Consider the following 27,185-nt stretch of genomic DNA (forward strand, 5'->3'; position numbering starts at 1 on the left):
CTGAGGATGGTATGGGGGTTGAGGGGGGTGGTGGAGTCTGCCAGATACCAGACATGAACAAGTAGTACGAACAAGAACTAAGTCTTTCTTATCCAAAGCCCCTGACACGTGACGGTTGTTTTTTGTTGTTGCAGCATGAGCTACTCTGTCCTGACTGACACATCCAGCACTCATACCCTTGCACCACTGGGGCTCATGCTTCAGGTACTGGTGATTGCAAAAATCACAAAACTTTGATGCTATAGTACAAAACAGTTCCATGTGTTAAATCATTTTGCATTAAGACTGAGTGGTTTTAGAAACATGGTCCCATATTACCCTTCCCTGATAATGATCCACAAAACTCCAAACACACCCTGAAGTCTCTTTATCTGGTCAACCTCAAAAGACTCTCCTTGATTAGAAATGACACTGTAGCAGCCAGGGCCCCCACAGGAAATAAGTGATATAGGCAACTAGCTATATTTAAGGAGGGCTTATTAAAAGGACTACTGATACAGGTTCCCCTTGGGGGATAATGCAGTCACAGGGTTAGACGGGTAGTGTCATTACCCCCCTAAGCCTGAAGGGGTCAGTGGAAGGAGTGGCTGCCTGAGCCCAGAGAGAGAGACCCCTCTTATAGGAGCCATGACCTTCTGTTTAGATGCCACATAATGTCCTCAGGCTCAAAACCAGGTGGAGACAAGTGGAAGGAGTTGCTGAGGGACAAACGGAGGATGCCTACCATATCTGGTACTGCCCATGGTAGTATCCATCTCCACAATGTTTACGTTGTCAGATTCCAGCCTGTTTGGGTCCAAGAAAGGGGCCAATTCTGAAGCCCTCTTGAGCCTATCTCATGTCTTTCTGGGTCCAATAGGGAGCTCTGTTTCGGAGCCAGGCACTGGGTACTCACCAGAGAGTAGAAGGCCACAGAGAAGGTCCCTTTTTATCTCCTCCCCAAGGTCTTGTGGTCTTGGAGAGAATGATGACCAAGAACACCGATCTTGTCTGAACTAGTAATACAAGCCCAGGACACATTAATAAATTCACATCCTTTAATGAAACAACTCTTTCTAGACATACGTTAGCTTCTCTGTTTCCTCTTCGAAAGTGACGTTTCGTGAAATGTAAAATCACGCAAAATAAAAATTACAATATATTTATAGATAATGCTCCAAATGGTTTTTCTTTTTTTAAAAGAAAACTTTTAGGCATTTGGGATTACTTTTCAGAAGTTCAGTCTGCAATAGAGACTTGAAAAACATCTGCTAAAGCCAAGGGAACGTTTGTTCACACATTGAACAGTAACAATGCCACGAATTATTGGAGACTTATCAAATGGACCGGATCAAGGGCAAACCCCGGTGTGACTTGCTAGTTAACAAGATTTTACAAATGATTTAAACAGGCTGATCGTTTCATGAGTAATATGAAACCTAACTTTAGAGGAAAACAGTGAATCAGCACACAGCCTTGCTTTCTGTTTGGAGAAATTCCAGAGGCTGAAGGTAATTCTGGACCCTTAACCCTGCCCTGGGATCCAGGCTCTAGCATCAGCTAGACCAGATCACACTAGAATTGGACCAGGCTGAAGACCCAAACCCCAAATATTTCAGCAGGTCATTAAGATGATTCTCCGAAACGAAGCCAGTCTTGGAGCTCTGTGACAGCCCCAAGGCCCGGCCCCTAATTAAAGGACAGAGCAGCTTGGGTAATGGCCCCTGGGATGTGTGCAGGGCAGTCAGTGAGCACTTGGAGGAGCTGAGGCAGGGTCCTTCTGCTGAATGGACTTTCTCCCGTGAAGCCAGCCGTGCGGTTCCTTGTGGGACCTGCATTGTGCATACATGTCGTGGGTCTGAGCTTCCAGGGGTGCTGTCTGGCCAGATCCAGCTGAATCAGAGCTTGTCTTTTCCGGGAATACATCACTCACAGAAGGCCTAAATAAAGGTTTTCATAAGAGTCCCATTGTTTCAAATTGGCCATAGGTTGATAATTGTTGAAGTTGTGTGTTTTTGAAAATATTCATACTAAAGAGAGAAAAATAAGTACCATTGTTTCTCGAGGGTGGCAAATCCTGGCAGAGCTGACTCTTTCTGTCTCTGTCTCACTTTTCCAGGGAATTAATTAATCTTATTTAAAACAATTTTTTGTAATGTTTAATCTTTTGAGGGGGTGTTAATTAGGTTTATTTATTTATTTATTTTTTAACAGAGGTACTGGGGAATGAACCCAGGACCTTGTGTATCATTAATCTTATTCAGACTTCTAAAGGTTAGAACTTACAGAATTTTCATGTCCTCGGAGAGAGACCCTTTGCAGCCGCCTTATGCATCCTGATTTCTGTTTCAAGTTTGACAGATAAAATGGAACAAAATGAAAGCTCCTAAAACACAAACATCTGAGAAATGGACTCCACCCTGTGAAGCAGGTAAGACCTGGGCCTCCATCTGCTGAATCAAAGATCCCCCAGGGTAGGGTCTGCTATAGGTCACGGTATGTAGGCTGAACCTCCACCTAGAGCCAGGAAAGGCCAAGGGAGAGAGCTTGGTATAAAAAAAAAAAAAAGAACCACAAACACAAGGCCGGTCCAGGAGGGCCTCCTCAGTAAAGCTACCGTCGGTGGGGTGGCATGTATCACACTGCATTGATTAAGGCTCTGACAGTTACATACATACATATATACAGACATATATTATTATTAATAATACTTTGATTTTTTCTGTTTTAAGGAAAAAATATTCCCATGCATTTCTTCTAACTTTTTTTGTTTTCTTTTCTTTTTCTTCCTTTCTTTCTTTCCCTTTCTTTCTTTCTTTTTACTTCCAGCAATCATTTTAATTAGACATAGTCCTCTGGGGGCATATTCTGATCTTTAAAAAATATAACTTTGAATCTTTTGCAAATATTTTGTTTCAAATGATGTTGATTCATCCCCAAAGGAAGTCCAGTGCCTGGGAAGATCTCTGCTCACTGGAAACACGCTCGTGCACTACCCTGTGTTCAGTACCAACCACACAGGACTTACAGTTATGTAAACATTATTTAAAAATTACTCCAACATAAATACTCTTTTAAAGCTAACATACCACAGCTTTTAGCTCATAATGCCCATAGATGCCTTAATGAAATGCCATTCAAAACTACCTCACTGTTTAAAGTATATCTGGAGGTTCTAAATTTATGCAAACAGTGTCTTCTACGGTCTCCAGAACAAGTGCCAAGTGTGGGGAGTTCTGATTGCAAGTTGGTGACTGAATGCTAACTAGTCTGAGCAAAGTCACTGATGTACCCGCTAACTACCTGGTTACAGGAAGTTAGTCACAGGTGGACTTGTTCTACCAGGTGTTGATTCTTACATGACTTATAATTACCCAGTTTTCAATGATGTTCACCCCACAAGGGATCTGAATGGTCCCACTGAAGATGTTTGTGCACGTCTTGCAAATGCAGTTTGAATGGGTTATCAAGCGTCAAGGTCAACCATAGCAAGCGTCCCCAAAGCTGGAGGAAGGGATGGTCTCAGCCCATGGAAACCCAAGCCCAGGGGGTGTCTTCACCAACTCAGCGAGGGCGGGAGTATCAGGACGAGCCAGGGTGTTTTCTTCTCAGCAGACTGGGGACTCTCACCAGCAAATATTCTGCTGGAGGTCACAGAGGGTGCCTCCGCCCCCCAGTGCAATTAGGGAGGGGGAACCCGAGGTGGGCGAGGAGAGCTGACGATGCCGAGGGAAGGCTGGAGGTCTCCTTGCTCCGTGACTATGTGCCTTGGACACCAGTGCCCTCTATGCACGGCTTACTCTGGTGTCCTTTTCAGTCCTGGCACCCATACTCTCAGATTTTCTGGTTGACGTGTCCCTGGCAGAGAGTCAGCAAAAGTCCTGAGCCTAAGCTGAGAGGAACACATGAGCAATAACTGAGCTTTCACCCTCAATGCCCAGTGTAGACAGAAGATGGCCTGAGTCTCCAGGACATGGTCACAATGCCTGACACCCCTGGAAGCACCTCCAGAAATAGATCTGGACTCACCCGAGGGTGGGCTTTTGCCCCCGTAGGAGCAAGGGACAAGCAGAGCGAACAGGCGTACCTGGACTGGTCAGTGACGTCAAACCTTAATCTTTAAAACTTCACGATTGTTAACACCGCAGCCAGAATCAAAGGAACATCTTCTCTCCTCTGTGTCTCTGTGTTGGCCAAACTTCATCAGATACGTACACCTCCAAGGCTAGATTTTGAGTTTTTGCTTGAGAAAAATACTGTACACTGCTTCAAGGGCAGATTCACAAGGTGCTATTGTTATAAAAACATTCTCAATTCCTGTCTTTCAAGAACATCATTACTTCTTCATGTGCAGGGCGTCCTGGAACTTGGTGCTGGTGTACCGAGCATGAAAGCCCTTCTTGTTGATGGTGTCATCTGTGTGGAATCGAATCATCAGAGAGTCCCCTGCAGAGTAGATTTCTTCCAGTGGCTGAGGGGAGGAGAAGGGAAAACCAGGGGGACTTTAAGCTCATTGGCTGTGCCTGGAGTTTAACACAAGGAGGATGAGACAGAACCTGACGCAAAGACACAGGATGGCTGATGATGCCGCGAGGCATCCCTGCCAACAGAGGCTCTGAAGGGCGTCAAAACAATCTCCTTCTCAAAGGAAAGCTTTGCAAATTCTGCTCCAGAGAGCACCTCGTCCCTCCCTCTGCCCCAGCCCTGCTTTTCCAAAAGCAATCCTAAAGGCCCAGCTCATAGACAATCTACTCTTTAGTAAGTGCACATAGATTAATTAAATGCACTGCTCTAAGCATTTTCAGATCTTGTCTCATGTAAACTTGGCAACAACTGTATAAAGCAGGTGCAATCTTCATTTTATGCTTGAGGAAACGGAGACTCAAATTCACACAACTAGACAGGACCCCAAAGCTCAGGTCTTTCTGACTGTAAAGTATGAACCATGAATCACCCAGCACTAGGGTCACCACTGTGGTGTGTCTCCCACGAGACCTGAAACAAAGACCATTACTGAGGCCGATGTCCTATCCAAGGACAAAAATTGGGGATGGAGTCACTGTATTTGTCAGAAAGACTTTGCTAAGTGTTAGATGAGCAGGAGCCATGTTCAGAGGCTGCTGTCTGCCAGATTCTAATGGAACCAAACTGGGCAACCTATATACTTCTCTGCTTAGGACCTTCCCAGGTTTTCCTTTGCATGTGGACCCTGTAGTGCGAGAGACTTTTCCCTCAAAGGGACTCCAACAGTTAAGTCACATTTGGTCATCCTTTCTTCTTTGGTAGGTGAGAGAAGATGAAGGAAAATTTTTCAAAGACTTATGCAAATGCCAGGTTGAGGTTCTGTTCAGCACAAGCACTAATGACTCCAAAGTGATCTGATGGAAGTCCAGTCAATGGCAAAGAAGCTTGAGTGATCAGGCCTGGAGGTGGAGGTACGGGTAGAGCTGGGAGCCCAGCGTGGGCGGGGCCCAGTGTGGTGCAGCCAGATAGGGACCTGGACACTGAACTGGCTGGTCCACACGTTTTCACGGAACACCAGCTATACGCCAGGCTCTGTGTCAGGTGCTGGGGAAATAGCGATCAAAACAGGCCTGCCCTGTCCTAAGGAGGTAGCCCAGGAAAGAGGTGATAATGAGAAAAATAATGACCTTGAACATAACTACTATGTTTACAGTAAAAGAGTGATTCATAATTTTCATGGACATTTGGTTTTGTTTGGGGAGAGAATTGTGAATATATGGAATATACAAAAGTCTAATTAAAAAACTTTGAAAGCCTAAAGAACAAATAACATAGGAGGAGGTGACCGTTTGGAAAAACAGTACAGCCCTGAAAGGAAAATGCTCTTACCTACCTGACCTCAGCACAAGGCCTTCATGAACTGGTCCCCGGTGCCTCCCAACCTCTCCGACTACCCTCCCAGCTTCCCGCTCTGATCCGGCAGAACGAACCTCCTGGCTGGTGCTCTGAGTGGCAGGGGTTGCCAGGACTCAGACCCAGGGGGGTCTGATCACACAACGCATGCTCCGGGGCACGGGGCTTGCTCCCGGCCTGGCACCCCTGGGACTCACCCCGGAGCCGCAAAAGCGGCCGAGCCTGGGCGCCGTGCTGTCGTAGCCGTCGAACGCCTCCATGTAGTCGTAGCCACAGTCGGCCTCCTCCTCCACCTCAAAGGTCCGGAATACCAACTCCACGCCGTATCCGTCCTCTGCCACGATCACCCAGTCGCAGCGGGCCTGGCTTGGGTAATTGTTGTCCCCAAACTGGGCATGAGAATAGAGCTCTTTGGTCTGCACTTCGGCCTTCAGGCGGCCCCCGCACTCTGGAGCGAGCGGAGAGAGAAGCGCGATGCTCCCCGGCACAGAGAGCGCATGCGCCGCCCACCCGCGGCACCCCCCACCCCCAGCCTGGGGCTCTCTCTACACACCCTCCTACAGGCCCCCTTTCTCGACAAAGCCTTGTGTGTGCCCTGAGGGAGGGGCCCGGCAAGTTGCATTATCCCATTTTACAGAGCAGTAAACAGATCCAGGAGTTTCGGGGTTCGCTGGGGAATCCAAATTGGTCCTTATTTACAAGCCAAGGTCCTGTGTTCCCAGGCTGGGCCACGGAAGGCCTGGGGGGAATACCTGAGTATGCCACTGGAAAAAGCTTTTTCCTCTCCAGTTATGGAGACATGGGGCCAATGGATCGCTTGCCCAACTGGTCGCTGGGATGTGGTTGGATCTTTACCACTTTCCCCCTGGAAGTGCTAGAAGCATCTGAGAACGGCTCAAACCAGCCTGAACGACTTACTGTAATTTGTTATTTTTGCCAGCAGAGGGCACCAAAAACACACCAAAACTTCTAGTGATCTCTGAAACCTGAAACCCCTTGCTTGCATCTGAAAGCCTAACTACTGGCCAGTTTTGAAACTCCTATGGGTGTTACACGTAAGCTGTATCTTGTACTTTTTTGGGGCTAGGGGGGTTGCTTTCTTTCTTTCTTTCTTTTTTTTTTTTTTATTTCAGTTGAAGTATGCACCTTGTGCTTTAGACATGTGTTCTGTAGCCTTGGCGTCTGCGTTTTTTACTAGGACCGTAACCCTGGATGACCTAGGTCCCATCCTACCTTTTGCCTAGGCCGCTAGGGACCACATAATAAAAATGGGTAAACGACAGTGATTGGAAATTAGAAGCAACAGAAATTCTGAAGGCAAATTCATCCACTGCCGGTCCTTAATGTGCCAACGCCCCCTTCCCCGGTGTGGCTTCTGCACTGTCCAGTAACATCCCCCCGCCTAGCTGCAGCTCCACATCCAGCCTGGCCCCAGTCCTGTCCGACTGCCAACTCTTAGCCCCGTGTGTGCTCTGGCTTAGAATTTCTTCCAGGCCTGAGCTGCCTTTGGGAAATTTCAAATTCCTGAGACGTGGCTGGCAATGAACTGGGCACCAAGCAGAGCAGGATGCCTTGTAACCACCCTGCCAGATCCCCGCTCCATTCTTCCGCACCTGCTCTGGGCCCCAGGAGGCAGACCTCTGGGTTTACATGGATGGACCCTTTGCCCTCATGGTCCAGCCACAGGGAACACCAGCAGGTCAGAGGAGAGAGACGTCAGAGCATTTTGTCCCAGGCCCCCTCCCTGCCTGGTCACCACAGGCTGTCTTTTGACTGCAAGTCACAGCTCCTGTTGGGGGGCCCTCTGCTTGCTCCCCTGTCTCCAGGCTCCAAGAACCTCTCCCTCCTCTGGCATCTGGGCCGGGGGTAGTAACAACCTTGCAGTTCCTAGCCCTTGTTGCTGCACAGTCCCTGTGATGTCCCCATACTCTGCCCACCCCTAAACAATCCTTTATTAAATTCTCCTCAAATAACGACTCCACCTGAGTGTGTCCCCATTTCTTGCAGAGACCCTGACCCACCATGAGCACCTACACTCGATCTGCAGGGACAAGAAGGTGAAGTCACTAGTCAATGGCTTTTAAACTTCACTAGGGAAGTTACGATGCATCCCTGAACACTGGCGAGTTTTCTCCCAGGCAAGGGCAAGCCAGAGCGCTAAGATGCTGGCTGTCATTCTGTCTCACCTGATTTGTATTTTCTGGCTCTGGGGAAAAAACTGAGAGAAGGGGCTGTTAAAGGGATCAGAAAACCTCACAGGGCTCATGATCACGGTCTCAAACTCTGATCGGGCTGCAGGTGGCCACTGCGTTGCCAGAGGACCAGGATCAGAGAGTCAAAGTTGCCTCACGGGCTCTCGTCCCAGTTGTATTATTTACGTGGCTAAGGAGCAGAGCCAGAGTTCTCACTAACATTCTTCTCTTTAACACAGTAAATAATGTAAGTTACAAGCATAAACATTTTCTTCCAAGGGATGGAAGAAAGCTGATTACACTTTAAGTACAGGAAAAGTAATTAGGAACAGGAACATTTTTCATTTTCTGGAACTGGTCATTGGAGGGTACAAAGGGCTGATCTCCACTACTCAGTGCTCAGACTCAGGGATTCACAGACCAGCAAAATTATAAATAAAACGTTTAAAGATGGGGATGGGGCATAGGAGAAAGAAAGGAAAGGAGGAAAGAAATGCACCAACAAAGGGTTGCCCACTTTAAGTGCTGTCAGTTAAAGGCGTTAAGAGAAAACCACCCTTTCCCTATGGTTGCCCATGTTTCATCTCAAAAGGGACATGTTATCACAGACTTCCTGCCCCGCCCCATCGACAGAATTAAAGGCAGTCCTTTCCCTGCCTTCATCACCCATCTATCTCCAGTCCACGTGGGGACTGGGTGAAGGCCGGGGTCCCAGTCCACGCACCTGTGCTGTGCACTGCCTGGAAGCCTCTCCTTTGCACCGAGGCGTCAGAATAAAACCGGAGAAACAGGCTGCTGCCTGAAGCCACCACGGGGTCTGGTTTCTTGCTGCCGCAGAACCGGCCAAGGACAGGGGCCAGGCTGTCGGGTCCGTCGTACAGTTCCAGGTGGTCATAGGCACATTCCTGGTGCTGCTCGATCTCAAACTCGTTAAACGTCTGGGAAAGGAAGAGCAGCAAGTGAGGCAGGGTCACTTCAGCTGGGGTGGGGGCCCCTTTCCAGCAGCGGGAGAGGGCTGGGTGCCCAGGACACGTGTCTGCCCAGCCAGCTGTGGGGGGACTGGGGAGACGGGACCTCCCCAGAGGTCCACGAGACACCTGTGGTAGTCCCCGAGCAGTGAACAATAGCTTCCTGGGAAGTATTCAGCTCACACTCTGTGGCTGCAAAAAGGCAGAGCATGATCAATGTACCCACCATCCACTTCCCAAGGAAGAATTAAAAAACTAGCGCATATGTACAAGCCTCAGATAAACTGGAGGTCTGGGCTGACTCTGGCCCCTGTGATAGGCTGCTTTAGTTCCTCAGTTCTGCAGAGAACATTTGTGACAGTTACTAAAATCCCGTGGCCCTTCCACGGAAGCGCTCCTTCCGGTTGTGTACATTGTGCGTTCCTGACCCCACGGGTAGCGGTTCCCCCGCCGTCAGGAGATTTGTGTTGCCATTGCGAATATTTTCCAGCAGATGGCAGCCTTTCTCTAATGCACTTCAGTTCACACTCACCCAGATTCAAGACTGTTCCGACTGACCCAGGAGAGCAGGCGAAAGCATTTCCCGCAGGGGCAGTCACGCATATGAGGTGCCCACATGAGCAGCTGTGGTCAGGGCTCTGCCTTCACCCCTCGATGCCCCAGGCCTGGTACCCGCGCTCAGCCTGGGCGCGCATTCACCCACCCAACCTCCCCTCCGCTCTCACGGAAAAACACCCATGCAAGTTCTGGGCGATCCTCAATTTATCATCACCGCCTCCTGTCTTCTCTCCCATTCTGCCTGCATTACTGGTCCGTAATGCAGGGACACTTCATATACCGTCTGAGGAGCTCAGTTATCTCCAGAGTTAGAATGACCCCTTTAAAAACTGTTCGTCTGCCAGGGTACAACTTCTCCAGAGGATAAGAGGGTTTGTTTTACACTCCAGGATCTGGGAGTCTCTGGCTGCTGAGAAACAAGACTTGTAGGAAAAACTCATTTTGCCTTTGAAATAACCAAGCATGGTGTGCAGACCACAAGCATGTGCATGAATGGGACTTTTAAAAAAAGGCTTGAAAATGTATATTTGTTAATTCAAGAGAGAATTAGCATACATAGCTTAATCTCCTCTTGTTAATTGAAAAAAAATAAGTTGTAGAAGAACATGAATAATAAGAGTCCATCTGAGAAATGTGAGCAAGAATCAGGGTATTTACGGATATATGTTTTTTCCTGTCCATGTACATACACATACAGAAATTTCTGGAAGGATTCACAAGAAAATGTTCAGAGAGGTCACATCTAGAGTAGGTATAGGGGGATCTGATAAGTTTTTTTATTTCCACTTTCCAACCCTCTGTACTGACTACATTTTTTTTTATCTTGAGAGTGTATTGTTTTGTAAAATATTAAAACTGGAAACAATCGAACTTGAACTAGCACTACAGCTCTGTGTGGTGGGTGCCAGCTCACGCCAACACCACTGTGAACAGATGCTGTTTATAGAGCTTTTCTCACCCACCACTCTGTGCTGAGGGCTTCGTGTGCACCCTCTCTTTTAATCTACACAACAGCCCCATGAGGTGGGTTTCATTAGCAGCCCCATTTTCCAGATAATAAAACTGAGTCCTGGAAATGTTGAGTAACTTCTGTGAACAAAAAATACTGCAAGCCATATCAGTAAACAAAGAATGCTGAAGCCATCAAGTCATCAGTGGCTGCTGCCACCACCCTAACCCCACCCCCCCAGTGAAGACAAGCCCACGGCCCAGCCTCTGCAGCCACTCACAATGGTGCTCTGAGAGTAAGAAAGGACCTATCTAGCATCTTATTTAGCCCTAGATAGCTAGATGCTTGTCAAAGGAATGAATTCAATGAGCCCAAATGTTTGCTCCCTCCCATACATAGAAAAGCACTAAATTCTTTAACTTGTGATGTTTGGTTTTCTTCAGTTAACAAGTAAGTAATCTTTTAATATTCCAAGTACCTGGTCTTTGTTGTAAAACCACTGTATATCCTGGCTCCTCCCCTACCTCTTCAGAGCAGTCCCTCAGAGTGATCTGCAAGACTGTCAGCCAGGGTGAGTCCTCAGAACTGTCCATTGAATAAAACATAACTCTCAACTTTTAGGCTGTGCATTCATTTCAGTTGATACTTCCCCAAGTTTCGGAGCTGGGAAGTGGCAGAGCAGAGACTCAGACCCGTATCAGCCTGATACTAGAGTCCACGTTATCCATAAACTATGAAAATGACTCACGAGTTTCACCCTGTGGCCCGCGGTTGAGGAGATGTTCCAGGTACACTCCCTCCGGCTGGGGTACTTGTCTGGCCAGTTGGGGCTCACCAGGGTCCCTTCCGCACTGCTGATCTTGTGCGCACAGCCAGCTGGGGGCGACGGGGTTGGGGGGACACATACAGAGAGAGGTGATTCACTTGTGGGCAGCACAAGAGGTGTCCTGGGAGAGCCCCCTCCCTGGGCTTATTTGTCACATGATTATCAAATGTGAGGGCGAAAGTTGGCCTGAACCAAGGGTCCCCGGTTCCGAGATTTGCTGATTGACTTGGCTTTGCTGCCTTCTTGGCAGCGGCGCGGCAGCCAGCTCATCGTTCTCACTATTGCTATTCTCCTCGTGGTTATCACCGGAAATCAGGTGGAGTCAGTGATTAACAGCACAGGCTCTGGGGCCAGATGGGCCTCGGCTCAAGTCCTGCTTCCACCGCCTGCAAGCTGTGGGCACTTACACAGGCCTTGGTGTCCTTATTTGTCAAAAGACTGCCAACCTCACTTGGGGGGGGGGTGTGGATTAAATGAGATAATGCATGTGAAAGATTTAGCAAATGCTAACAAAGCTGTCCATCACTATGCCTTCTGTTTTTTAGTTTTTCAAAGCAGTTTCAAGTGGAGGCTACAGATGTTGCCCTGGTTACTGTGCTATTTGCAAAGGGTGGTCCCACCTAGGACTTGCTCAGTAAGTGGAGTCACGTTTTGGCCAATAGCTAAAGTGCTTCTCCCTCTGTGTTGAGCACTGTGCTAAGCTTTTGGAACGCATCCTCTCTAATGGAGAAGATAAATGGAGAGATGGCAAGAGACCTGTTGTTCGGGGTGGAGCCCTGTCTTTGCTGTTACCAATCAGTACTCAGTACTAGGTACTAGTGCTAGGTACTGAGAGGGCGCTGCGGAGGTACCACCACCAACTCCAAGGCTGCCCTGGGCTTCAGGCTGCGACAGCTGGAGGGCGTGGCTGAGGGTGGGTCAGAGGGAAAGGCAGCTACCAGGAGGCCCCTGCCCATGGCTGCCTCTGCTCTGCAGCCACACAGAGAACAGGTGCCAAGAGGGGTGGCGGCTCAGACGCAGGAACTTGTGACCAACTGTGTCTGTGTCAGCGCTGGACTTGGAGGGGGAGGGGTGCTCTGCTTCTGAAGATGTCTGAGCTCATTTTTTAATGTTCCGGGGAGGCCCTGACCAACTCAGTTCTGTGACGCCCCAGCCAGAATCCCCTAGGTTGGAAATGTGTATCCCAGAGAGAGTGAGACAGGAAGGAAGGGGACAGGGCACAGCCACTAAAGGAATGACAGCAATTTAACACCAAAATGGTGGACGATTCACCTCCTAGTTGGTCTTGAGGATTAAGAGGTTTGACTTCTAGTAGACCTTGAGCTTCATTATATGCTCATTGTAACAGCGTGATCAAATAACATGCCCGCAGGCACCAGGACAGCCCCAAGGCTAACAACAAATGGGTGGTGGCCCAGTTCCTGGTAATCTCAGGCCCTTCCCCTGGGCAATTGGAATGGTCCCATTTGGAAGCTGTGAAGCTACTGAGACCATAAAAACTGACAACACCACGCCTAGTGGCCCCCGCACTTTGGAGGCGGCCCACACTCTGTCTATGGAGTGTGTACCTACTTTTACTTTAACCTGAGCACCCAATTCCCACACCTCTTTCCTTGCCTTACACTCTATGCAGTATGTATCTCTCTAAATAAATCTACCTTTACTCAACGGTGGCTCGCACTTGAATTCTTTCCTGCGTGAAGCCAAGGACCCACACTTGGCGGCGCACATCCCAGGGGCTCAACCGAGACCTGGGACACAGCCCTCCTCACGCCCTACATCTGTTTTCCTGCATCAAGAGGACATGAGGTCCTCGGTCACCCTGGCATCCGTGCAGGGCTCTGTGGTGGGACCAATGCCTAGAGGCCTGTGTGTTTATGGAGATGCCCAAACTCTCTTTGCAGGGCAGGGTAAGAACAGAATAACTGGGCAGGAAAAACCATCTGGCCCTGAAGGATTCCCAGTAGTGAAGGGAGCAGGGAGCAAAGTCTTCCCCAAATTCTATTTTACTCTTGGACCTGCATTTGCCTCAGTAGGATTATGACATAGATGACTGATATTTATTGACATTTCAAGTGCTTAATAGGTGTCAGCCTGTCTGAAATACTTTCTAAGCATTTTCTCATTTAACCCTCACAAAAACTTCAAGAAGGAGGTATGTTTAGCCCCTTTTAAACAGACGAGGAAACTGAGGCTCAGAGAGGTGAAGTAAGTCGCCCAAGGTCACACAGCTATTAAGTAGCAGAGTCAAGATTTAAACCTAGAGGGTCCGATTCTGGAGTTATTGCAGTAATAACTCCAGAAGAGCACTCGAGGGCCGCTGTGTGCCTCTGGAAGGAATGCCTGCCCTGGGGAACCACTCTTTAGCAGGCAGGTGGGAGGAGGGAAGGCAGATGTGGAGCCTTCTCGCTCAGGGCTCCGCAGACAGGAGGGAGCGTCCCTGGCTCTGGCTTTCATGCATGCGCACATGCGGGCAGCTGAGGTGGCCCGCCGTCCAGCCTCACCCTCTTTGCAGTCGAGCCCGTTGTCGTGGAGCCGGTAGCCGTTTCTGCACCGGCACAGGTAGCTCCCGAAGGTGTTGACACACTCATGCTGGCATCCGCCATTGTCCTGGGCACACTCGTCCTTGTCTGGGGAGATCAACGGACTCTCCTAAGAGGAACCACCAGCTTGGGAACGTCCCTCACAGCTCAGAACCCCGCTCAAAAGCAGTCTCCTCCAGGGAACCTCCCAGATTGCCGGAACTCTGATCATCCACTTAGGTGGGCAAGGGTGGGGCGGCATCTCTTGGATATTATCTGGCCCTGGTATATACTGAATTTCCCATGCTCCTAAAGCACTTTGATGTGTATATATGTTCTCCATCCCTGCTCCCCGCCAAAACCAAGGAGCTCCTTAATGGATAGGCTATTAATAATAAATTAATAATAATAATACCCATGTACTGAGTATTTACTATACAATGGGCACTGCCCCAGGCACTTTCTATATTATACTCTCTATATTATTGAAGTTAATTCTCAAACAGTGTTAGGAGGGAGGTATCTATGCCCCCATTTTACAGGTAGGGAAACTGAGGCTGTGAATGCTAAGGTGCCCAAGGTGACTCAGTGCCCAAGTGGCTTGTGTGACCCAGATTCATATTCTGCAACCCCACACCACCTCCTGCCCATGGAGCAGGTAAGCCTGCGAGCTGTGGCCCAGAAGGCCCAGTGCCAGCCTGGCTCCTCTGCTTTCAGCTGTTGTGACCTTGGTAGTCCTTGATGTCTCTGCCTCAGTTGCCTCACCTGTAAAGTGGAGTCAGTAATGGTATCCTTACCGCATAGGCTTGTTGAGAGGAGGAAACAAATCAGTACAGGGAAGGCACTTAGAACAGCGTCCAGCCTTGAGTAAGCGTTAGTTTTTATTTATCTACAGATGGACTCAAGTGGCCGCTGTATTATTATGGTCCTTGTAGCTCAAGCCGGCACAGTATGCAGCGCTGTCCTAAGCCAGCTTCCTCCTGGAATAACCGAGGACCCACCTCCATCCCCACCTCCCCGCACAGGGATCTCTTCAGGGGCCAGCGGTGTCTCCCTGCTGAACACTTGGCATTTTAGTTTTGCCCTCTTATTTCATGAGGACAACTAAGAACCTGTGAGAGATGAAGGCCACCCAACACTTCAGCACTGGAACCACAGGCTAGGAAGAGGCCAGGAAGCCTCTGCCCAAGTGGCTAGGGGGAGCACAACCCTGCCCACACCTTGGTTTCACACCTCTGGCCTCCAGAGCTGTTGTTTTAAACCACCCAGTTTGTGGCAGTTTGCTGTGGTGGCCCTGTGATGGTGGAGCCACCACTCTATACAATCCCAGAACCAAGGCAGAGATACTGTGAGGGCTGGAGCAGCGGGCAGAGAGGGGTGGGCAGGTGCCCCGAGGCTGGGCACCTGCAAAGCCGTGCTGCCCTCAGCCTGTGGCCTCACCCCCCAAACCCGCGCACCTGAGAAGAATTGGGCCCTGAAGCCGCGTTTGGAGACAGTGCTGTCGGACTTGAACTCCACACGCATGTTGCTGCTCTGCGAGGTGATGACCTCGGGCGTCTCGGAGCCGCAGAACTTGCCGTGCAGCCTGGCGTCGGGGGGCAGGCCGCTGCGCACCTCCACGAAGTCGTACTTACACACCTGCGAGGGAGCGCCGTGGGGAGCCGCCCTGTGCCCCCACGTCCCCACCCCAGACCCTGGAATACTGCAGGACCCCCTCCTGAGAGCTGCACCCTGCCAGATGGGCAGACGAGCTCAGCCAGGTCCAGCGGGAGGGTCCTCTCCACTCTTACTGGGATGCCTCCCGCCCAAGGCGCAGACAGGGGGCACGCCCGATCAGCACCCTGGCTGTAGGGCTCTGCCCGGTCTCGGCTGGCTGACTTGGGTCATTCCATAACCACTGTCCAAAGGAAGGAACGGGCTATTTATACCGTCCTGGTCCCCAGCTGCATCTCACCCCCTCCGCTGGACACTAAGCCCCAGGTTCCTACCCCAGGGGACGTACCTGTCCTGACCACCTCCCACCCCCAAGACCTGCTCCCTCCTCTCTGGTCCTGATTCTCCTTGGATGCGTCAGTGACAAGAGGATAAAGCATTCCGTCTGCAGAGGGGGAGCAGCTGAAACTGCAGCACCAGACCCTCCCCAGATTCTGCCCAGCTACGGCTCCATGACCCCGGGAGGCCACCTCACTGCCCGCGGGGCCCTGAGCCACATCCCAACATGACCCCTACTCAGTTAGAGCACAGGAACATACATCGTTGCCTTCCAGTTCAAACACTTCAAACTGAAGGGAAATCCGGTACTGAGCCGGGGCCACCACCTGCCAGACACAGTTTTTGTTTGTAGGATACTCCTTCGGCCACCCAGGGCTGGTGATGGTCCCATTCAGCTTGGTAATGAAGCCGCCACAGGCCACTGCACGGGGAAACAGAAGCAAGATTCATTTGGTTTTAGTTCCAAGTGACTGCGATTTCCCCCAAGCAGCAGTAAGCCCTGCTGTTCTCTAATAATAATTTTAAAAATACCTAGACCATCTGAACTGATTAATTCAGCATCCTTTCTTCTAGTCTGTTTCAACTGAGGATTTGGAGGGTTGGAGTTGAGGACAAGCCTTTACTGCTTTAAAAAAAAAAAAAAGACAATGTATTTGTGCTTACTTCTCACCCAGTGGCATAATTGGGGACATCACATGGCTTGGGCCAAGGAAAATTGGAAATGTTTGCAGCAAGCTATGCAATGTCCCTGGCTTCCATAAACAAGGAGAGTCACGCAGGTGGGCAAGAACAGCACCAGCCAGGTAGAAATGGAAGGAATGAATTGCACAATTGGTTGAGGCACACCAAAGTGCTCATAGTTATTCTTTGCTTTTATTTTCTACCTTAGCAATCATGTGAGTTTCACATGGTCACAGAAGAGAATGAACCACGGCCCCACTTGCACAGTTGCGAGGGTGGAGTTGCATAAAGTCATCTCATGTGTGTGACTTTATTGAGTTGCCTTTCCCTCCAGGAAGTAGGTGAATCGCCCACCACGACTGTCCATTGTGCCTGCACAGCTGCCCCATCTCTGTCTGCCCCACGTCTCCTAAGACTTGTCCCCCACTCCCTCTCATTCCCGCTTGGCAGGTCCAACACCAACCTTCACACGCCTTCTTGTCAGCGGCCAGCTCGTAGCCAGGATCACACACGCACTTGTAGCTGCCTAGCGTGTTGACGCAGCGCTGCTCACACCCGCCATGATCTGGCCAGGAACACTCGTCCACCTCTGTTGGGGAGGAAGGTGACCGGATTTTTAAATCATCACAAAGCTGCCCAGTCTGTTCCCTGTCACATTCCACATCCCGGGATTCCCAGCAAGTCTCTTCTAAAAACAAGAAAGACTCCTGGTGACCACCTTCCAAGGACCACCTGTCCACGTCTGAGAAACCAGGAACAGCCACAGCAAGGGGTGAGTTCTTGACAACATGCAAGGGTAACTCACTAGCCAGAAGCGGGGCTTCTCTGAGCAGGGACCAGGCCTGGATCACCTCATTCCTGGAACGGTTCAGTATTTGTTTGTGACCTTAGGAAATCTCAAAGTTTCCATACCAAAGGCTTAATCAATTTTAATGCCATAAAATTGAGAATCCCTCCCTCCAAAAATGTGGAACTTCTCAGGACAGTAAGCAAAGAGTAAGGAGAAAGGGACACATTTCTAGATGAAAATGTGTAAGTATTTCCTAGGGATGGAGCCAGAATCTGTGACTCAGCATTGTAATCACAAATCTGAAGAGATATGCACAGGAAGATCATCAAGTTTACAGAAAACACCGGGCTCTTAGGTGAGCCAGCGCTTCCCAGAGACACTGCAGGAAGAGGCTATAGCGAGGCTGAGTTAGCCGGGGAGCTGGGTGGGATTCGGCATCGACAGTGTCCAGAGATGTGTTTGGGGCAATTAAATAGCAAGCAGGACGTTGTCCAGAGGAAGAACTGGAGAATCACTGGAGAATCTCTCCAGACATGTCAGCCCATGCACACTGAAGAAAGAAAAACCCAGGCATTGGGTTCTCCCAGGAAGAGTATCAGAAGTACAAGGAAAAAGTCATTATTTTCTGATACCAAGATATGGTACATTTATCCCTAAAAAGAGCACACAAGTTGTGACCTAACAGAGCTGCAGCCTCTGTTAGGGACTGCACTAAACATGGAGACATCATCAAAAAAAAAAAAAAAAAAGAGAGAGAGAGAGGAAAAGAAAAGAAAAGAAAAGAAAAGAAAAGAAAAGAAAAGAAAAGAAAAGAAAAGAAAAGAAAAGTCCAATCTAGGAAGAAGGATTGGCGAGCCAGTGAATGTACTGGTTCATAACACCATGGAAGGCAGGCACAGAACAAGTCCAGAGTTCACAAAATCTTAAAGACCTTGCATTACACATAAAAGAAAAGAAATCAGGACATTTTCGAGTTGGTAAAGACTTAGAAAGATCCCCAGTCCTGCCACCTCAGCAAGAATCCTTTAATGACATTTCTGGTAGATGGCTTTCCAGACCCTGCTGGAAAACACCTAGAGACAGGACGTTCATTGTTTTCAAATATATTTCTTGTCCTTTGAAATTTGAATTGTTAAAAGCTCTGACTCCTTGCCACGTCCAATCCTCTGGTCTTGCAGAAAATGCAAACCTTTCAACCATCATTGTATCCTTTTTCCAACTCAAATAAACCATTCCCTTCCAGTCCCCCTGGACTACGATGCACACAGTACTCGTCAATCTGGTTGCTCGTCACTGGGGAAAGGATAGTTTGTAAATATCCCATTATTGCACATAGTGGAGAGAAACTTAGGTGACTCTAAGAATGATGTGTTCTTGGGCTCAACAAAAGCTTAAATAAGTTGGTCAGTAAGGGAGACTGGGTTTAGAAGACATGCTCTTGGCAAGAGGTTGACACTACCCACAGGCTAAAATAAATGTAAGTATTAAGTTTGCTAAAGTAGTAACAATCCTGCAATTATTTATTACTTTACAGTAGGCAAGGCACTTTGACATTTGCTAGAAAGTATAAAAGGCAGAGAATCGACAGTAATAAGAAATAGAAAGAGTCCAGTCTTTAGAGTGAGCCAGACAGACCTGGGTTGAACTGACTCAGTGGGTCTTCCTTTAATAAACTGAGCAATTTGACCTTTCTGAGCCTTCCTCCTGGTTCAAAATGAGAGAAACAGCTGCTTTTAGGGTTATGGTGATTGAAAATGATGCCTGTGAGGTACGTGGCGTACAGCTGCTCTGTGCACAGTAGGTGTCCCTATGGACAAGAGCAGGGTTGCTTTTGAAATTCCAGTGGGTGGAGAGACACTGTGATGCGGGTAGTGAAAGACCAGGTTACCTGCATCCCTGAATCAGGTACGGGTAGAGGAGTGCAGGCCTGAGGAGGGAGAGAGACGAGGTGGGAACAGAAAGAAGGAAAAGGCATCAAGGATGGACCAATGAAGGAAGACTAGATGGGCAGGAAGGCAGCACGGCAGAGTCAAGAAACCGGCAACTGGCAGGTGGGCAGAGGAGGAGGGCAGAAAGGAACCGAGGGAAGAGCCCATGAGCCTAGAACAAGCTAACCAAAGGGCCAAGGTGGGTGGCAGAGGAGATGGATGCTTGAAGACGCTAGGGCTGTGGGTGGGACACACACGTCAAACATGAAGGGGAGGACCACTGATGAGTCTTCTGGCACCAGCGTAGCCTCGTGGAGGAAGAGAGGTTAGTGGATTGGATTTGCTAAAAGCAAAGTAGTTCCTCCAGAGACTAGAAGGGGAGAGTGTTTGGCCCAGGAAGGTGGGTGAAAGGTATACATCTATACCTGAGCTCTGTCCAGAAAGAGCAGAGTGATGTTTGGCTATTTCCAACCCTGCTCCAGCTCGGGGAGACAGGGTGCCCTCTGCAGCACCTGCATGGTGGTGAAGGAACATCTGCTTCAAGCCATGGGCTCATGCTTGCTCTGGGCTACAGTGGCCAAGGCCAAGCCTCCCAGAAAAGTCTGGGAGAGCACTGGGGTGGGAGAAGAAGCCGAACAGAGGTCAGCTTCGCATAGCAGGACTCTGGCTTCTATGCCTTCTTCATTGAAAGAAGGCACCGTTCTGAGGATAGATAATGACATGGCCCAGGTAAGATCCCCCAAGTTGTTTCAAAGACAGGTAAGGAAAGGGAAGGCAGGGCACATCCCTAAGCTTCTCAAGTACCTTGAGGGAAGCCAGTCCCCCACATCAAACACCCCATGAAGGGCCATCAGCTTTGGGACCATGGAATGTGGGGATCAAGGTGGTAAATCCTTACATCCTTTATGTGGGGAGCGAGGGACCGACGTGGCCCTGCCAACCCTCAAATGCACTTGCTACCTCCCAAAGGAAGCAGAGACGCGAGGTGCTCTGCTTGCTGCCCAGCCAGCAGGCTCCGAGAGGGACTTCCATCTGGCACAGGAGAGTGATGAGGAGGCCAACTGGCACCCTGGTCAGTGCCATGTGCCAGCTGGGCCCTGGGCAGAGACTCCAGCCAGCTGGCACCAAGGCAAGGGTTTCTTTGGCTGGTCCACCTCTTCTGTGTGGCCTTTGTAGTTACTCTTCCAGTTTCTTTCACTGGAGAAGTCCTGACACATGCACTGGCCGCTGTGTGCTCACAGGACATCCTACTGACGGCCTTGCTGGAAAAAGGCTGGCAAAGGAACTGGCTGTGTCCAGCTTGTAGACGGGTGCTGACCTGGGCCAGACCCCACGTGACTACTGAACACTTGTAAAGTAGCTTGTCTAAATGCAGGTGTGCAGTGAGTGTAAAACACACTGGATTTCCAAGACTTGGAGTGAAGAAAAACCCCATAAAATCTCTCATTAATTGTATGTATATTGATTACATATTAAAATGATAGTATTTTGATATATTGAATTAAATAAAATATAGTATTAAAACTAATTTTGCCTCTTTCTGCCTTTCTCTCTCTCTCTCTCTTTTTTTTTTAATTTGGTAAGTTGGCTGCTAGAAAGTTTAAATTACTTATATGGCTTGCATTTATGACTTGTCTCCTATTTCTTTTAGACACTATGGTCTCTGGTCTCATTCATCCTCCTGGGAACCCTGAAAGGTAGGCAGAGCAGGGAGCAAGAAGTCCAGTCCACAAATGAGGAATCTGAGCCTTCTTCATTCATCCGTTGGCCCGTAAGTGTTTACTGAGGCCACTGTGGGTCTGGCTCTGGAAATAGATGGAGAACAAAGCTGGTAGCATCAAGTGTCAGAAAGGAAAACTGACCTGCCTGAGAGCAGGTAGCTGGTAAGAAATGCGGGCAGGACTAGAACTCGAACTTTAGATGTAAATCCAGGGCCCTTTTTCTATGCTCCCAAGGCATGGAGAAGGCAGAAAGGGGACGGGTGTCAGAATCAAATCACAACGCTAATGGAAAGTTCACATCCCTTCACCTTACTTCCCGCGGCTTTCAGGTCTCTCTAGAGGAGAGAGAATGAGCTGCCAGGTCCTATGCCTCTGGGGTCTAGTTCCAGCTCTTCCACCTCAGAACTTCAGTTTCCTCACCTTTAAAGTCAGGGTGATAATAACACCAAGCAAGGGCTTGTTCTGAAGACACAGTGAGGTCACAAATGCCGCTTCGGGCACACTCAACTGACGTCTTTTCCTTCTCCTTTAATATGTCCCAACGAGGTTTCCACCAGACCTGGTTCCTCTTTTAAGATCCAGGGTCAAGGTCAATGCTGTATGTTTCTTCTTGTCTAAATGTGTTTCTCTGCTGTCCTTCTTGGCATAAAAAAGACATCAAGCTGGGCCTGTGCACAAAGTTAATGTGGATGGGCCGCAATTAACACCTCTACAGGCACCTAAAAAGAGGTTTGCACATTGAAACGTCCTTGAAGTATCTAGGCTGGGTACCCTCTGAGGTCCTCACTTCACACAATACCATTGCCCATTGGCTCACAGGTCTTCTTTGTCACTTTGAGCTCTTGAGGACAATGACCATGTTTTCCTCTGTCCCCAGCCCCTAGCACAGCCCTTCTGATGACTGAATAATGTTAAATGTGGAGGCAGGAGAAGATGGCATCTTCTAAGCAGCAAACAGAGCTGGTTATCAGTTACTCAGAGCAGGACAAGGCTCTCGACTCAGTCCCTTACGAACCAGCTTAGCATCCCACAGAGAAACATCTTTCTCCATTGCACTGACTGGCATCTCCAGCAGGGTTGCCACCAAAAAAGCAGAAGCCTCAGTTAAAGTTGAATTTCAGGTGAACAACCAATTATTTCTTAGAATGGTATGCAATATTTGGGACATATTTATACTAACTTTGAATTTAACTGGGAAAACGTTTTATTTTTTAATTTGTTCAATCTGGCAACCCTAATCTCCAGATTTAGCTGGTGCTCTAAAAACTGTAATGCTGATCATGAGCAGAACCAGGCATGAGGTATGGGTGGGCCAACTTGTTACCAGTTACCTTACTGGAAAGAAGCCCCAACACCTAATTTACAGACCTAGGGGTGGAAGTCGGGGAGGAGAAGGACAGGAGAATTAGAATAAACAGAACTAGAATAAAATCTCACGATTATTTGTGACATGGTAAGTAATATAAGGTCTCCCAAAGTCATTTACATCATAATCCTGGAACCAACCGGTAAATCCATTACCTTAACCTGACGTGGCAAAAAAGGACTTTGCAGATGTGATAGATTCAGGTTCTTGAAATGGGAGATTATCCCGGATTATCTGGGTGGGCTCACTGTAACCACAAGGGTCCTTACAACTGAAAGAGGGAGGAGGAGAGTCAGGGTCAAAAAAGGAGCCGTGAAGATGGGAACAGAGGTCTGAGATGCAGCCTGGGAAGGGCTCGGCTGACCTTGCTGGCCTGAAGATGGGAGGGCACCACCAGCCAAAGAAGTGCAGGGGCCTCCCCTAGAAGCTGGAAAGGCAGGGAAATCCGACCTGGAGAACTGTAAGATGATACATTTGTGTTGTTTGAAGCCACCACATTCGTGGTCATCTGTTACAGCAGTGATAAGAAACTGATACGTGGTGACAGCAAGAAGGAATTGTCGCATCATTTCTTCCAGAGAGAAAAATAACCACTTCCAAGGCTCCTTCTCTAGCAAAGACAATTATTGGGACTAAACATGATACCATGTGTATTCACTAAATGCTATTAGTTTTCCTCCTGACAATAACTCTGTGATACATGGTAGTGCCATTTCTACAGGAGGAGGGAATGGGGCTCAGAGAGGTTTTATAACTTGCCCAAGGCCACCCAGCCAGTGTGGCTGCTCCTAAATCAGACAGGGTCTTTCCAGGCTGGGAGACCCCCAGCACGTGCAGGCTGGGCCAGGGTGGGATGGGGGCTGTGAATTTCCAGACAGCTCAATTAGGACTGCCACACTAGAACCATGAGCTGATCTGCATTTGAAATACACTTGCTTTTGTTGTTGTTTGTTTGTTTTTGCTTGTGAAAGAATTAAATTTTGTCTCCAATCATTCAAGAGCATTATGATTCTTGTTCTGTTTCTGTTTGGGTTTGCTTGTCCCCAGATGCCTCCAAGCAGAAAAAACTGACAGTCCCACATACTTGTGTGGCACTTTTCAGCTTATGAAGTGTCTCCACAGCCATCATTTCATTGGGGCTTCAGAGCTGGTTGGGTAAAACAGGTAGATTTCCTTCTCTCTGTTTCACAGAGAGGAAAACTGAGGCTTCCATAAGGACAAAGGGCTGCCTGCTCAGGGTCACACGGCTTGAAGTGGGTTCTTCTGACACTATCTGCTCACCTAGAACCTTGGAGAAGGGGCTACAGAGGAGGCATATGGGGAGGCTGGGAGTGAGGAAGAGACCAGGGTTTCTGAGTTAGCACAGCTAGGAGCCCCAGGAGAGGAGGGAAAAAGGGAAAGCAGCCACTGGACAGGGGACCCCAGCTGCAGACTGGATATCTCCACTCTGGCTGCTGATGCGCTGGTGGGCGCCCAGTCACAATGCGTTGGGGAATATCCAATATATCCTCTCAGGATGTGGTCTGAGGAATTCCAGGGCCAGCAGAAAAGGAAGACCTGCTCATTCAGTGGAGTCTTAGGAAGCCCACTCTGCTGGGGCCAGGAACACCGGTCTTCCCACACCATTCTGGGTCCGGTTTTATGGAAACTCCTGAGAGCAGTAGGTCCCTAAGGCAGCTGGGAGGTTTGTTCTGTAAACACCACACTCTCTCAGCCTCCTCCCCAGCCCCGTGCACTTGAGAAAGGCCTGTAGACTCGGAGCTGATCCTTCAGGAGCTGAAGACTTGGGCTGCCTCTCTGGCCCACAACGGGGAATGCAAGGCAATGTTCTAGAGTCTGAGCTTAGGAATAGACTGTGTTTGGCTTCTTTGATCTGCCACTTAACTACCTGAGTGACCCTGAGCAGCCTTTCTCAACCCTGATCAAATGTGATCCTAACCCAACTCAAAGGGTTAGTTTGGGAATTAAATGACACCATGTAAACCTTGCACAGTCCCTGGCACACAGTTAGTGCTCAGTTAATGGTGGTGACTACACATGTACATAGTTATCAAAGCTAGTTTCAGTAAGGTTCATTAAGTTGCCCTTGTAAACTTACAAACCTCTTTTCCAAGTGCAGCACCACAACTTTCTGCCACATAGAAAGAAGCCCAGGCTAAGCCTGTTCCTGAGTCAGCCGGGAACTCTGCTGGGGAATCTACTCACAGCTCTGAAACAGCTCGCTGCCTCCCCACTGCAGGGAACCTTGTTTGGTGTGAAGGTTCCGTAAGAGTTTTGTGATTCTTAAAGCCAGGGGGTTAATACCTCTTCCTGTGACTAAAATGGAAACAACTGCTGATTCATACCCTTGAAAAAATTGGCTGCAAAGCCCGCTTTATTGATAGAGGCATCGGACACAAACTTCATCCACATTCTGTTGGAGCTGGACTTCACATCCTCCGGCTTCTCATAGCCGCAAAAGTGCCCAATCAGGGCGCTCTCTTCCGTGGGGCCGTCGCGGATTTCCAAATAGTCGTATGCACAGCTGTCGTGCCTTTCGATCTAAACAGAGAAACAGTGGAAGACAGCGGCTTCACCTTAAGGTTTTTGATTTATGAAAGGAACCCAACTATCACTCTCAAAAACCTAGAGGCAAAACGACCCAAGTGTGTCTTGGGCTTTTCCAAGCTGCCTCCTAATTGTGCAAGTCAAGGGTGAATCAAGCTGCAAAGAGACTAAGTGATGATAAGCAGGAAAGAGCAAGTCAACAAAACATCCTGGGATCCCACCCTAGACTTTCACTTCGGTTATTCCCCCACCCTCTCCAGCAGCCTTCAGAAAGGAGGCGGGTGCGATTTGAAAGCCTGCAAGAGGTTCTGATACTAGATGTTCCGGCAAAATGCACCATGGGCTTGAAGTGTCCTCTTAGTTTCCTGTTGTTTCCTGTTATCGATCAAAAAAAAAAAAAAAAAAAAAAAAGGGAACCCATCTTTAAAGAGCAGAGTGTCTAGCAAAAGTTGGTATTTACTGCCTCCTTGGGAAGAAAATCTTAAATTGTACTCACCTCGAAAGCTTGGAAGGTCAGCCCCACGTGAAACCCCTCGGGAACCGTAATTCTCCAAACACATTCCTTGGAAGGTCTGTAGTCATCGGGGTAGTTAGGAGATTGAATCTGACCCGCGTCTTTGTTAACGTCTCCCCCACAGGTAGCTTTAGAAAAAGAGCCCGGAGGAAGGGAGTCCAGGTCAAAGCTTACTAAGGAAGTTGGGTGCCCACTTATCACCACTAGGTGGCTCCACTTGCCAACATTTTCACTTCCATCCAACCAAGACTTGCCCAGAGGGGCATAATTTCGTTTGTTTGCAACTCTGAATTTTTCTCATATAAAGAAAATAATCATGTAGAGCAGTGGTTCTCTGCCTCTGCTGTGCATCCAGTCACCTGGGAGACTTTTCGAGCTAGGGGAGCCGGGGCCACATTCCTAGAAGTTCTGATCAAGCACGTCTGGGAAGCTCTGTGCCGCGGTGACATTTGAGATCTCCCGGTGATTCTAATGCAGAGGGTGGAGGACTGCTGGTACAGACGTGTGAGTGAGCACGTGCACACATGCACACATGCACACACGCACACGCACACTATTTCTTCTATAAAAGCAAAATTTTGGCCTCTCCAAAATCACAATTTAAGCCCCTAAGCGGCCTTAATGACTATCTAGTCTTTTCCTTTGGTAGGGTGGGCACAAGGGTAACTAGCTAGAAAAACCCAATATATAGAACCAACAGAACAGAATTGCCCTGGTGGTGGCTGCCACAACCCAGACCTATTGGTTCCCTCAACTCAGCCACCATGGGGGTCTCAGAGGCCCTTCCAAGAAATATAGTTGGAAATTCCTGGACATTGTCCAAAGTCCTCTTTTCACAAATGAAATTCAGAGAGGCTGGATTCTTCGCCCAGGGTCACCCAGCAATTCAGAGTTTGCTTTGATTTCCACGGGATTCTTTACCCCTCAATACCATCCCCTTTGGACTGGAGTGAGGGTTCAGCTGGGCGGTGACAGGTAGATGACACCTGTCCTGAAGCAAGCCCAGCTGGCCTCTCAGCTTCCAGAACACGGGGGAAGGGGACAGTGGACTCCCCAGCCTAGCCCACCCTCACAGCTCTGGCAGCTGCCACAGAGGGACACATTGCTGCACACGAGGGACAGAGCATGTCAGGAGCCACATTGCATCATGAACGAACCTTCGTACACGGCGAAGAAACCCTTGCCCAGGATGTTGCTGCTGCTTCGGAATTCCACCCAGAGCCGGCTGTCTGTGGAGATGAGGGCCTCTGGGACTTTGTCACCACAAAACCTACCTGGGAGGCAAAATAGCACGGTCAGGCTGCTGGCAGGCAGCAAGAAGGGACTCAATGAGGGCAGAGAGAGGGCAGTGTTTCTTCAAATGTGGTACAGGGTGAGCGATAACCCTCTCTGTGACAGCTCATCCTGAAGAACATACAGGATGAACAGCTGGGATGGAAACAGTCAGACACCTGTGTGTCTCCTCCAGGAGAGTTCCAGACTCCAATCAGTCAAAGTACCCAGAGTGTCGCCCAGGCACCCCCTTGCCTCCCACTGGTTCTTGCTGAGATGCTGAGGGTGTGGAGGGATGGTGGTCTGAGAGAGTGATGAAGGCCTCCCTGGAATTTCTATTACATACATATCCTTCTGTTTGGGGGCTTGCCTATGTCTTCCTTGCTGTAGGGAAGGGTTGCCGGAGGACATATGACCACGAAATCAGATCTTCTTGGCTTTTCAATTTCACAAGCCTGGTCACACTACCAAAGATTTGGGAAAATACACAATGAATAAGAGCA

At 49.0% G+C, this 27,185-nt stretch overlaps 1 protein-coding gene across 1 annotated transcript in view; it reads right to left on the reverse strand.

Annotated features, from left to right (window-relative positions):
* Window positions 1–2,394: 2,394 nt before the first annotated feature.
* Window positions 2,395–27,185, reverse strand: part of TLL2 (tolloid like 2) — a 118,714-nt gene continuing 93,923 nt past the window's right edge. Inside the window, exons 11-21 of the mRNA XM_010974377.3 lie at window positions 26,568–26,684; window positions 25,393–25,538; window positions 24,695–24,890; window positions 17,008–17,133; window positions 16,124–16,284; window positions 15,329–15,509; window positions 13,854–13,979; window positions 11,272–11,399; window positions 8,773–8,986; window positions 6,054–6,304; window positions 2,395–4,450 (exon numbers count right to left, since the gene is read on the reverse strand). Coding sequence (XP_010972679.3) covers window positions 4,316–4,450; window positions 6,054–6,304; window positions 8,773–8,986; window positions 11,272–11,399; window positions 13,854–13,979; window positions 15,329–15,509; window positions 16,124–16,284; window positions 17,008–17,133; window positions 24,695–24,890; window positions 25,393–25,538; window positions 26,568–26,684 — 1,781 coding nt within the window. The 3' untranslated portion in view covers window positions 2,395–4,315. The remainder of the gene's footprint in view (window positions 4,451–6,053; window positions 6,305–8,772; window positions 8,987–11,271; window positions 11,400–13,853; window positions 13,980–15,328; window positions 15,510–16,123; window positions 16,285–17,007; window positions 17,134–24,694; window positions 24,891–25,392; window positions 25,539–26,567; window positions 26,685–27,185) is intronic.

This window comes from Camelus dromedarius, chromosome 8 (assembly GCF_036321535.1).
Source record: "Camelus dromedarius isolate mCamDro1 chromosome 8, mCamDro1.pat, whole genome shotgun sequence".
NCBI classification, from domain to species: Eukaryota; Metazoa; Chordata; class Mammalia; order Artiodactyla; family Camelidae; genus Camelus; species Camelus dromedarius.